General features: G+C 40.0%; 1 protein-coding gene across 1 annotated transcript in view; it reads right to left on the minus strand.

Moving 5' to 3' along the window:
* Positions 1-741: 741 nt before the first annotated feature.
* LLGL1 (LLGL scribble cell polarity complex component 1) overlaps positions 742-12,935 on the minus strand; it is a 243,677-nt gene continuing 231,483 nt past the window's right edge. The window contains exons 19-23 of the mRNA XM_053694694.1: positions 9,019-9,133; positions 8,553-8,641; positions 7,022-7,145; positions 2,797-2,873; positions 742-2,497 (exon numbers count right to left, since the gene is read on the minus strand). Coding sequence (XP_053550669.1) covers positions 2,798-2,873; positions 7,022-7,145; positions 8,553-8,641; positions 9,019-9,133 — 404 coding nt within the window. The 3' untranslated portion in view covers positions 742-2,497; position 2,797. The remainder of the gene's footprint in view (positions 2,498-2,796; positions 2,874-7,021; positions 7,146-8,552; positions 8,642-9,018; positions 9,134-12,935) is intronic.

Raw genomic sequence — 12,935 nt, forward strand, 5'->3', positions numbered from 1 at the left:
TGACTCTGAAGTGCAGCCGGTCAAAAACTTGTCGTTTCCTTAACCAAAATTATCCTAAAGCTGTAGAAAGACAAAAAGAAGACAGCGCATCTCCGATTCACAAGGATTTAATAAAAGGATTAAAAAGGTGCATACAAATTGCACGTACAAGACAAAATGCAAAAACAAGCCAATAGTTCACTCTACTGGTCCCTCTCATAGACAGCCTTCACACGCTCTCCTACTGCGTTTCGAGGCAAGACACACTCAATCTGGATAACCGCGGTCAGTTGGTGAGGTGGAGCAGAGCCAAGGTACAGCCACAGAAAGTCTACGGTAGCCGGGAGTGGACATAAATTGCAAAAAAAAAAATTGAAAAAGCCTGGACGTTTACCAGGCGAAATGCATAGTGATTTATGGCCACTCTCGGCTACCGTAGACCATCTGTGGCTGTACCTTAGCTCCACTTCAACTGACCGTGGATATCCAGATTGAGCGTGTCTTACATCTAAACACAGGAGGAGAGTGTGTGAAGGCTTCCTATGAGAGGGACCGGTAGAGTGAACTATTGACTTGTATCTTGTACGTGCAATTTGTAAGCACATTTTAATCCTTTGTCATTAAATCCTTGTGAATCGGAGATGCGCTTTCTTCTTTTTATCTTTCTACAGCTTTAATTGTGACTATGCCAAATTATACATGACTTTAAATGTCCTTGAACACTACTGTTAAAAATAGTTGAAGAATAAATGGAGAGAGACATAAGCTTTATTTATTTATTTTTTAATAAAACAGTATTTAATATCTAAACAAAATGCGAACAAAAAACAAACAAACAAATGAAATAAGATTACATTCTAAACAGAAAAATAAAAATCCATGTAAAACTGGATAATTCTTCAAAAAAGATAAACTTGTCAAAGACAACAATACGGTTAGCGAAATAATCCAACTCTTGCCCTTTCGCCCACCCCCATACAAACTAATTCACAGAAAAGCAGTACCAAAAACAGTCTTAGAAATGGTAGGCAAGGCATACAAAAATACTCTGAAATGCTCAATGTTCAACCCCCCCTTCAAAACCCCCCCCCCACAATAATTCAGATTAACCCCTGGAGTGCTGTAGGGGGTCAGTAAATCACAGTCTGTGATAAGCAGTCATCCTGCAGTTAAAATAAAGCCTTTATTAGTCAAATTTCAGTTCGTTTCTTTGCAGCAAATGACTGGTTAAGTTCACACCAATATCAGAGGCTAAATAATAAAAACACTGTCACATCCAATCAGGAGTAGGGACACCCCCGAGGATGTAGGAGACTCCCTTTGAATAAATGATTATTGCTTGGTTAATAGCGCTATAGAGAACGGTGTGCAATTGCCAAAGGATAATAAAGTTGTGTGTCTTAAAAACGGACCAATAAGCCACAGCAAGCATTGTGCAGAATATTAGTGCTATTTAATAATTAAAAAGTTTTGCTATTTTCATGTTAGGGTAATCAAACAACCTGAGTTAAACTAGAACATCCCATGTTGCAAAGCGTTCCAGCATTTAATAACCAAAAATTGTTCTGTGCCAAGCAGTCTAATAGAACTCTACAGATAAAACCATGGTTTTCGGAATTAAATTTATAATTAAAGTCAAGGAGTAGGGAAAGCACCATTAACCCTTTACAATCAGCATGTTTGCAGACGGTGTGTATGTGCTTAACCCTTGCCGCCTACAAAGCACTGTGCACAGCAAGGCAAATGCGTGTTTAAATACTTAAACAGTTTTGGAATTGAGACCGAGGAAATAAACCCCAATGTCCCAAAGCCCAGAAAGTCCTTTCTACCAGAACGCACTCCAGCTGTTTGAAGACCAGTATGGCTGTGGTTAAGCTATTGTCCCAATGTAAAATCTCTGGTTTCGTAGGAATTTGTACAGGTTTGCAGAAGCTTATTTAGAAATACAAAATGTAAGAGTCCGAGCAGAAAGGACCATTAGGATAAGGTACTAGAAAGTCTCTGCAAATACAGCAGAAACAAGGAATGATGCAGGCGTCACTCATCTGTTGTATGGATACATTTCTGCCTATAGATCCTATACATAATCTTGGTATAAAATGTACACAATGTTGCCAAATATAAAACCTATTTTCTATGCTTTATAGACCTACAGCAAATCTGCAGCCAGATAAATCCAAAACTCAATAGAAGAAAGACGACTCCTTTTAGAAGCTCAAATGTAAAAAATGTATCAAGGTCTTCATTTATATTGGCTGCAATCAATGTCTGTATTCCAGGGCTGTTCTCAGCAAAGGGGGGGTCATCTATGCGTCCCAGCTGTAAACCTGGGGACTGTAGAGTTCAGATTTGCTCCGATGGGAAGATAGTTCCATAAAAAGTCTATCAGTATCATCAGGTTAACAAACCAGGAATCCCTTATGTTATGCTGAAAGGTATCAGGAAAGTGATCCGTTGGGTGTTTGTAAACCAGAGCATGGGCCGGTTACAGACCCCACGTGCACCATAAGAGCAGAACCTGGAAGACAAAAATAGTTACAGTCTAGCAGCTTGTGTAACTATTAGTGTATCTAACCAAATGTCTAATGTAGTCTCTGAGCATCTTCTGTATCTTTTGGACACTATAACACCAGACATCCTCAAAACTTGGCCCTCCAGAGGTTTTGGAGCTACATTTCCCAAGATGCTCAGCCAGCTGATATGCTGGCTGAGCATCATGGGAAATGTAGTTCCAACACCTCTGGAGGGCCAAGTTTGAGGATGTCTGGTATACACAGTCACCTGCTGGTATGTTCATCTGGGTTGATAGAAACTCACCTTATTTAATAAGAATTTCTGAGGACCGTGGTTCATCCACTGAATTCTTCATGTTTTTTTCAGATTCCTCTGTAGCCCTGTGGGGAGATCATGAAATGAGCAATTAAAGGGCCATTATACACTCTTTTCTTTGCATAAATGTTTTGTAGATCTATTTATAAAGCCCATAAAGTTGTTTTTTTTTTAAATTTATAATTTTGCTTATTTTTAAAGAACATTGCTCTGATTTTCAGACTCCTAACCAAGCCCCAAAGTTTTATTTGAATACTGTCAGCTACCTTCTCCAGCTTGCTCCTGTTTGTGTAAAGGGTCTTTTCATATGCAAAAGAAGGGGGAGGGGGGAGTGTCTTATTTCCCACTTGCAGTGGGCTTTCCAACTGCCTTTTCAACAGAGCTAAACTGAAAGCTTCTAAGTACGTTTTTAAACCATTTTATACTGGATTTTTATATCAGCATCTGTGCATCTTATTCTTTATAGTAGTGTCTATTACATGCAGTTATATGAAAATGAGTGTATACTGTCCCTTTAAAACATAATTTATGCTTATCTGATAAATTTATTTCCGGATATGGTGAGTCCACGGAATCAATTACTAGTGGGAATATCACTCCTGGCCAGCAGGAGGTGGCAAAAGAGCACTACAGCAAAGCTGCTATATATATCACTTCCCTTAACCATAACCTCCAGTCATTCGGCCGAAGGAAAAATGGAAAAAGATAACACAAGTGTAGAGGTTCCTGAGGTTCTAAATAAAGGGTGGGCCGTGGACTCACCATATCCGGAAATAAATACATTTATCAGTTAAGCATAAATTATGTTTTCTTTCCTAAGATATGGTGAGTCCACGGAATCATCAATTACTAGTGGGAATCAATACCCAAGCTAGAGGACACAGATAAGGGAGGGAAAGGACAGGCAGACCTAAACAGAAGGCACCACCGCTTGATGAACCTTTCTCCCAAAAGAAGCCTCAGCTGAGGCAAAAGTATCAAATTTATAAAACTTTGAAAAAGTATGCAAAGAGGACCAAGTTGCAGCCTTTCAAAACTGTTCCACAGAAGCTTCATTTTTAAATGCCCAGGAAGAAGAAACAGCCCTAATAGAATGAGAAGTGATTCTCTCAGGAGGTTGCTGTCCAGCAGTCTCATAGGCCAAACGAATAATACTCCTTAGCAAAAAGAAAGAAGTAGCCATAGCTTCCTGACCCTTGCGCTTCACAGAAAAACAAACAAAGCAGAAGACTGACGAAAGTCCTTAGTCCCCTGAAGATAGAACTTCAATGCACGCACAACATCTAGGTTGTGCAATAAATGCTCCTTAGGAGGAGGAGGAGGATTAGGACACAAAGAAGGAACCACAATCTCCCGATTAATATTCTTGTTTGAAACAACCTTAGGTAGGAAACCAAATTTAGTACGTAAAACCACCTTATCAGAATGAAAAATAAGATAAGGAGAATCAAACTGCAGAGCAGAAGAAATAGCAACAAGAAACAAAACCTTCCAAGATAACATCTTGATATCTAAAGAATGCATAGGTTCAAACAGAGCCCGCTGTAAAACTCTAAGAACAAGGTTAAGACACCAGGGAGGAGTAACTGGCTTAAACACAGGCCTAATCCTAACCAAAGCCTGACAAAAAGATATGCAACAAATTAGACAACGCAGAAATCTGACCTTTCAGAGTACTAGCTGACAAACCCTTCTCCAGACCCTCCTGGAGAAAAGACAAAATCCTAGGAATCCGGACTCTACTCCAAGAGTAGCCTCTGGATTCACACCAATACAGATATTTACGCCATATCTTATAGTAAATCTTTGTCACAGGCTTACAAGCCTGAATCATGGTCTCAATGACCGACTCTGAAAACCCACGCTTAAAATCAAGCATTTAATCTCCAAGCAGTCAGCTTCAGAGAAACGAGATTTGGATGAAGAAAAGGAACCTGAAGTAGAAGGTCCTCCCTCAGAGGGAGTCTCCACGGAGGTAGAGACGACATTTCCACTAGATCTGCATACCAGATCCTGCAAGGCCACGCTGGCGCTATGAGAATCACCGACACCCTCTCTTGATCCGAGCAATGACTCTTGGCAGGAGAGCGAACGGAGGAAATATGTATGCTAGACTGAAATTCCAAGCAACCGCCAGAGCATCTATCAAGAAAGCCTGTGGATCCCTTGACCTTGAGCCGTACTTCAGAAGCTTAGCATTCTGCCAAGAAGCCATGAGATCCAGTTCTAGTTGCCCCCAATAGAAGATTAAACTGGAAAATACTTCCGGATGGAGTTCCCACTCCCCACTCCTGGGATGTGGATCGAAGAAAGACAACAGTTGTGAGACTCCGCCCACTGGATTAACCGGGCCACCTCTGACATGGCCAAGGAACTCCGAGTTCCCCCCTGGTGGTTGATGTGCGTTACCAAAGTTAAGTTGTCCGAATGGAACCTGATAAACCAGGTTAAGGCTAGCTGAGGCCAGGCCAGTAGAGCATTGAAAATCACTCTTAGTTCTAGAATGTTTATAGGGAGAACTGATTCCTTCCGAGTCCAAAGACCCTGAGTCTTCAATGACCCCCAAATTGCTCCCCAACCTAGAAGGCTGGCATCTGTGGTTATGATCACCCAGGAAGGTCTGCGAAAGGAAGTTCCCTGGGAGAGGTGATCCTGAGACAACCACCACAGAAGAGTCCCTTGTCGTCTGATCCAGAACTATTTGCAGAGACAGATCCGCATAGTCCCCGTTCCATTGTCTTAACATGCATAACTGCAGAGGTCTGAGATTCAACCGAGCAAACGGAATTATGTTTATGGAAGCTATCATCAGACCAATTACCTCCATACATAGAGCCACTGACGGCAGAGGAGAGGACTGAAGGACAAGACAAGACAAGAGCCGAAGATCTTTGTTTTTCTGACCTCTGTCATAAATATCTTTATTAGTAGGGAGTCTATTATGGTCCCTAAAAACACTACTCGTGGCTGCTATCAGAACTCTTTCCCAGATTTACCTTCCAACCGGCGGAGCGAAGAAAAGGCAACAAGATCTCCGTATGAGAGTTTGCTTGTTGAAAAGACGGCGCCTGAACCAGAATGTCGTCCAGATAAGGCGCTACTGCAATGCCCCGAGACCGGATCACTGCCAAAATAGCCCCCAGGACCTTTGAGAAAATTCTGGGAGCTGTGGCAAGGCCGAAAGGAAGAGCCACAAACTGGAAATGATTGTCTAAGAAAGCAAACCTTAGAAACTTGTGATGATCCCGGTGAATGGGAACATGAAGGTACGCATCCTTTAAGTCTATGGTTGTCATAAACTGACCCTCTTGAATCAAAGGAAGAATGGAACATATAGTCTCCATCTTGAAGGACGGTACACTGAGGAACTTGTTTAAACCGCAGGCAAAGAGAATGACTGGAGGTTATGGGTAAGAGAAGTGATATATATATATAGCAGCTTTGCTGTAGTGCTCTTTGCCGCCTCCTGCTGGCCAGAAGTGATATTCCCACTAGTAATTGATGATTTTGTGGACTCACCATATCTTAGGAAAGAAATAGACACATTACCAACGTTCTGGAAAATGTCCCTCGTAGGTCTAGAAAAGTTTGCTGTAAAAGATCTGCATGCAACATTTAAAAAATTTTTTTTTTATATACGGTGTATGTATGTGTGTGTGTATATATATATATATATATATATATATATATATATATATATATAAAAATTGTTCTGCATTGTTTTGTGGTCCAGGGACTTCTGCTGTGGCCCATCCTGCACTGATTAAGCAATCACTGCGTTGAAGTATGCAGTTAGCATTCTAGCTGCTCTACAGAAAGTTACAATAAAAGTGAAAAACAATATTTTTTTTACAACATTTCTTGAGTTCTGTTTTAAAAACATATGTTCCATTAATATGAGCCTTTCATAGAAATATTAGTATGGTTACATTTATTATGCATATTTTATTAAAGCATACATTAATTGCCCACCACTACTGCAGTTCCTTAAGCTTTTAAGTTTTAAAAGATACAGAGATATGTAATAAATAGGTATGGAATAGAGACGTGGCCACCCAGCAATGCAGGAGCTCTCTCTCTGAGGCCCTAGCCTGTCTGGCAATTGTTTCTATAGTAGAAATGTATCTGTTTCATCAGTTTCACAGGACTGTCTGCCAGGTACTTCTAAGCATGAAAAGTATATCCTGCATGAGCGTGGTCTGGTCCTGCTCACCCAAGTAAGTCCCTGACGTCCTCCACTGTGATGTCCCCCGTCGTGTCTAAAGTTGTGTCAGTGCTGTTAAGGGGAGAGTCAAGTGGGGAGGGTGAAAACATGGCCATGTTCTCACATGTGTGACCTGCACCAGGATGAGAGGAGACTGTTAGGACATAAATCTATTATACGGTTATGCAATAGTATCAGCTGCAACACAATAACAAAACTACATAAAGGAAAATCGCCAATCATAGGAACTTCCCAACTGACTTAGTTCTTTGGGTATCCATTGATGAACAGCATATCCAGTTATGCCCAGAAGCAGCAGTGCACTACTGGGAGCTAGCTGCTGATTGGTGGCTGCACATATATGCCTCCTGTCAAAGGTTCACATTATGTGCTCAGCTAGCTCCCAATAGTGCATTGCTGGCACATCAACAAAACGATACAAAAAGAATGAAGCACATTTGATAATAGAAGAAAACTGCAAAGGTGTTTCAAATTGTAAGCGGCTTTATGAAATAAAAAAATTTAGTTTCTTGTCCCTTTAAAGGGATAATAAAAACAGCACTCGTTTAGAACAAACAATTATGTTAAATCAAAAGTAAAGATACAAAGAAACAAATTGTGTTAAATACAGACATCCCAACTCTCCCGGAAGTTCCAGGATTCTCCCACATTGAAATAGTGGCTCCCTGACGCCCGCAAGCCATACACAACATCCCGGAAACTCGGCTGTGCTGTTAGGTAGTGAATCCCATTCTCCCCTTCTATTACACACGTGGTATATCCCAGATGACGCGCCCACTATGTGCACCTCCTTAATGTATGGTCTGTGAGGTTGGCCCCATCTGGGGGAGGGACAGGCTTTACACATTGGGCGACTATTGACTGAGTGGCTGCAGGATCTCACCCACTCATTCATATACTGAAGCCCGGCCGAACGCAGATAGGCGGCAGGATCGTTCACTGGGTGTAAGAAATTATAGATATAACTGTGCACTAGAATATAGGATGTGTGCTACTTTGTATAGTTTTTTTTTTTACATACTTTTTTAGTGGAGGGTGGGGATGTCTGTAAACAGCTAACAAACCTAATTATTTTCTTGCAGAATGAGCACCTAGAATTTCTCATTGTAGCCAATGCCCTCAGGGAGATGAGAGCAGACATGTTTTGAACTTAAGTTGCATTCTGCCTCTGAGCATGAGCAAAACAGACCGTCTTACTAGTCTTATATGAATAGTAAACCAGCTCAAGATACTCTAGATTTTTGACATCTAGCTATAAAAGCATTCCTGTAGAGACCACAGCCTCCTTGTAGGTAATGAACACTGCACAAATGATAAAAATAAAATTTAAGGATCGTACCTCACTCCTTAAACTAATCAAACATTTAATGTAACTGTTATTCTTTATAAAGTCATTTCTAAGAACTAATTTGTTAGGTTTTCCATTGAAGATGACTTTTCTGCTAGGCTATCCAGAAACCGTTTATGTGCCCAGACATGAATCTGTAGGAAGGGTGCCTCTTGAACAGGTTTGAGTTACCTTCCATTGGTGCCGGACTTGCATCAGTTTCCCTCGGTATGTGTGTACCATTAGCCTGGTTGGTTTTTGGAGATGTTGTCACTTTATTGCTGAAAACATAGAAAGTTGTAATTTTAACAATAGAATCTCGATTTCCAGGAATCCAGTTCAAGCAATCACAAGAATACAAAGTAGTCAACTGGTTCATTCCTACGTGACCATGCCACGGTGTTGTCCCAGCACACTTCTAGAACTACCAAATGTCATAGTAGCATAATCTCATAGTATAACACTAACAAGTGTCAAAAATGTTAATGTAAACTAATTCTACTATAAATCTAGCGCTATCCTATCCAACATCATGAGCTCAGGATGTAGCAATGTGCTTTTACACTGATAACATTCAGCTCAGTGCTCACCATAAAATTAAAATGCTCTATGCAGACTGACGCCAATTGTAGAAAAAGTGAGAACTGGTGCTGCTTACTTGAGATGCACAGGATCGTGGGGTCGGTCAAATTCTACCAAACACACTGGTTCTGTGATATTCTTGGCACTTAGAGAAAACCGTTCAAACTCAGAAGGGGAGATCAAGTAGAAGCCTGAGAGAAAGAAAGAAAAACAACAAAAAACACATAACGCTTAGAACAGGACATAAAGCAGAGAATATAATTTTCTAAAGATAAAACCATTATGATTTCTGCTTAGAGGCTAGTTAATGTCTCTGTGACCATCTGAAATAATGTTATAAAAGGTATTTCATGCACAAATCTCTAATCAAAAGTTTCACAAATAGTATAATAATAATTTGCACAACCTTTTTTAGGGTTTGTAACATCCAGGGCCCTTTAAATTCCCCCAAAAAATTCCACTCGTCCACTTGGAAAGTAATTGCAAAAACTTACCAGCTGGCAAGAAAGTTTAATCGCCCATGGGTGCATCTGGGTGTAAAAAACTTGAATTACATTAAAAACTGCAAAGTACAGCTTGCAACATTCCATTTGTTTTTTAATGCCTGACATACACCACACAAAATAACCTGTTTTGAGCCGTTGTACTTTCTTCAATTGTTAATTATTATTTTTTTATCAAGGGTTCACTGAAATTAATATATCCTCTTATAGTACTCAATGCAAAGCTGAAACAATAGCCAAACATCTGATCACAAATCTGAAGCATTGTTGGTAACCTAGCAACATAGCCTCACTTAGAAATAACACTCCAGAGGTGGCAGTAGAGAGCACATCCTGTACTTGTACATATAGTAAAGGATATAAAGAGCGGGATACATCTTGCTGGTCTAACAGGAGAAGGCGAAGAAACTGTCCCAGCCACTCTATTGCTGGCTTGTGTTCAACTCCATAGGGAAGATTTACACTGCAAAGCCAGAACCCTCATATTTCCTTCTCTTCCAGGAACTATCCATTAAAGGAAAAAGAAAATTGGAATAAAAACCCTGAGCACCTCTATCTCTTCCTGTCTCCTAGACTAGGTAAGGGAAATAGGAAGGATATTTGAAAGCTCTGGTGTAGACAGTGTCTTTACCACCTCCTGGTGGCCAAGTGATGAGAGTCCAAAAGTCTTTACTCTTGGGAAGTATACCACTTTAAGAAAGAAAACAATTTATGCTTACCTGATAAATTCATTTATTTCATGGTATTGAGAGCCCACAATCCATTACTCTTTGGAATTACTCTACCCTGCCACTAGGAGAAGGCAAAAATTCCCAAACCTCAAAAACCCTATAAAACCCCTGCCACCTCACTGGCAACTCAGATTTGCATATAAGAAGAAATAAGAGCAAAATAAAAAACAGAATTTTTTTTTGAATGTGTGTAAAAATAAACCAGCACCAAAAATAAACAGGGTGGGGTCTTGTGGACTCACCACCATGAAAGAAATTAAATGTATCAGGTAAGCATAAATTATGTTTTATTTCATGCAGGTGGTGAGAAACCACAACTCATTACTCCTGGGAACTAAATACCTAAGCTGTGGAGACCACAAATAATGAGAAATAAGGGCGGGATAAAAATGAACAAGATTTTTTCACAGTGAAACAAAAAATTTATTACCCAAATAGAATCCAAAGAATAAACCGGGTAATATGAAATTAGAAAGACCAACAGGCAAAATCAAATTATCCTAAAACAACTGCCTACCAAAGGATGTACTAGAAAAAAAAAAAAAAAAAAAAAAAAGCGTGCAAAAAAGACCAAGACGCTACCTTGCAATATTGGAAAACAGAAGCTTCATTCTAAAAAAACTGAACTGGTAGAATGGGCAGAAATCAGTCTAGGTGGAGGCTATCCCCCTACAAGTAAGCTTCATTGATCAAAATATAGACCAAAAAGTGAAACAGCAGAAGTTTTCTGCCCCTTCCTGGAACCAGAAAAGTGAACTAGAAGTTAAAGTGTCAAATATAGACCATAAAATTGCCTTATCCTGAAAAAAAGAAAAAATATATAAAGATAAAAAAGGAGAATACCATGAGAGAGTAGACAACTGCAGAGATTCTTCCAGCAGATAAGTCTAGTTTACTTTTGGCTAACAGAGAAATTAACGTCTAGCCAAAGTTTGAACGAAACCATGAATCTTCTGGAGGAACAAAACTGAAAGAGCAGAAAATGGACCTTCCAAATAGCAGGAAGATAAACCCTTATCTAAACCATCCTGCAAAGAATAGCAAAACCCAAGGAATTCTACAAGAATGCCAGAAAAACAAACAAACCATGATCTATACACTAGAAAATAAAGTCCTTCCATACTGAATAAATCTTCCTAATCACAGGCTTGCATGCCTGTATCAAAGTCTCAACAACATAATCTGAGAAACCTCTCTGCCTGAGAATGATTGTCACCATGCAATTAAAATCCTGATGGAAAAAGACAGACCTAGACACAAAAAAGGTTGAAAAAGGAAAAAGACCTAGGAAGGCAACTGGATACCTAAACGAGGTCCCCATACCAGATTCCGAGGGGCCAATCTAAAGCAATTGGGAAACTAGCCTGAACTAAGAAATCATTCAGGGAAGAACCAGTGGAAGAAAAACATAAGCAAGCCAAAATAAAAAATCATGAAGCAACCAAAGTAACCACAAACTCCTCAGAGGGTCCCTGGACCTCACATAGAATCTGAAAAGTTAACTATTCAATCAAACAAAAACATCAAATTATCTTTGGAAAACCTCAAAGGGCCACAATCTGATAGAAAACATCCAGATAAAAAAAAAAGAGACCACTCCCCTGTCTGTGAAAAACTGCTTACAGTTGTTCTCTCCTGGAACATGAACTGCAGAAATCAGGCAACAATTTGTTTCTGCCCAGGAAAGAATTCAAGACACTTTGTTCATAGCTAGGGAACTAAGAGTCCCCTGCCCCTGAAGATTTAAGTAGACCACAGCAGAACTATTAGTCTGACTGAATACAGAGATAAGACTCCCTTCAACAGAGGCCAACTCTGAACGAATCTGAAAATTACAAGGAGTAGATAACATTAATTGGCAACAGGGACTAACTTGTTCTGCAATCTAGATAACTCCTTTTAAAACCACGGAATATGATATCTGCCCCATTGCTGAAGCATACAAAGCTTAAGAGCTCAAGTAAAAACAAGCATTCAATGCAGAAAACATGAGAACAAATACCTCCATATAAGAGAGCAACTGGGAGAAAAACGAAATTTATGCTTACCTGATAAATTTATTTATTTCTTGACACGGTGAGTCTGCGGCCCGCCTTGTATTTTTCAGACACATTTTTTTGTATTGTAATCCTCAGGCACCTCTGCACCTTGTGTTGCTTCTTTTCTCTTTTCCTTCGGTTGAATGACTGGAGGTTGTGGGAAGGGAAGTGATACTTAAAGTGAAAGTAAATCCTAGCGTTTTACAAATGCTAGGATTAACTATTGAAACAAATAAAGGGCACTTTCATTCATGAAGTATAAGATACTTCATGTAGAAAGCTCCTTTATTTGTTTCAATCGATCGCCGTTCTTAGCTGCTACAGCAGCCCATGGCTGAAAAATGTTTTTGCTAAGAGATGACGTTTTCACCTCTTAGCCAATAGCCATGCAGTAAATCTGGCTTGGCGCCCATGACTGACTTTGAAAACCCGCGCTTAGATAGAATTAAGTGTTCAATCTCCAAGCGGTCAGCTTCAGAGAAACGAGATTTGGATGAAGGAAGGGCCCTTGAAGTAGAAGGTTCTCTCTCAGTGGAAGTCTCCAAGGTGGAAGAGAAGACATTTCCAATTGGTCTCCATACCAGATCATGCAAGGCCACGCCAGTGCAATGAGGATCATGGACGACTTCTGTTTGACTCAAGCAATCACCTGAGGATGGAGAGCGAACGGAGGAAATAGGTATGCTAGACTGAAATTCCAAGGAACCGCCAGAGCATCTA

Source organism: Bombina bombina, chromosome 11 (genome assembly GCF_027579735.1).
Source record: "Bombina bombina isolate aBomBom1 chromosome 11, aBomBom1.pri, whole genome shotgun sequence".
Lineage (NCBI taxonomy): Eukaryota > Metazoa > Chordata > Amphibia > Anura > Bombinatoridae > Bombina > Bombina bombina.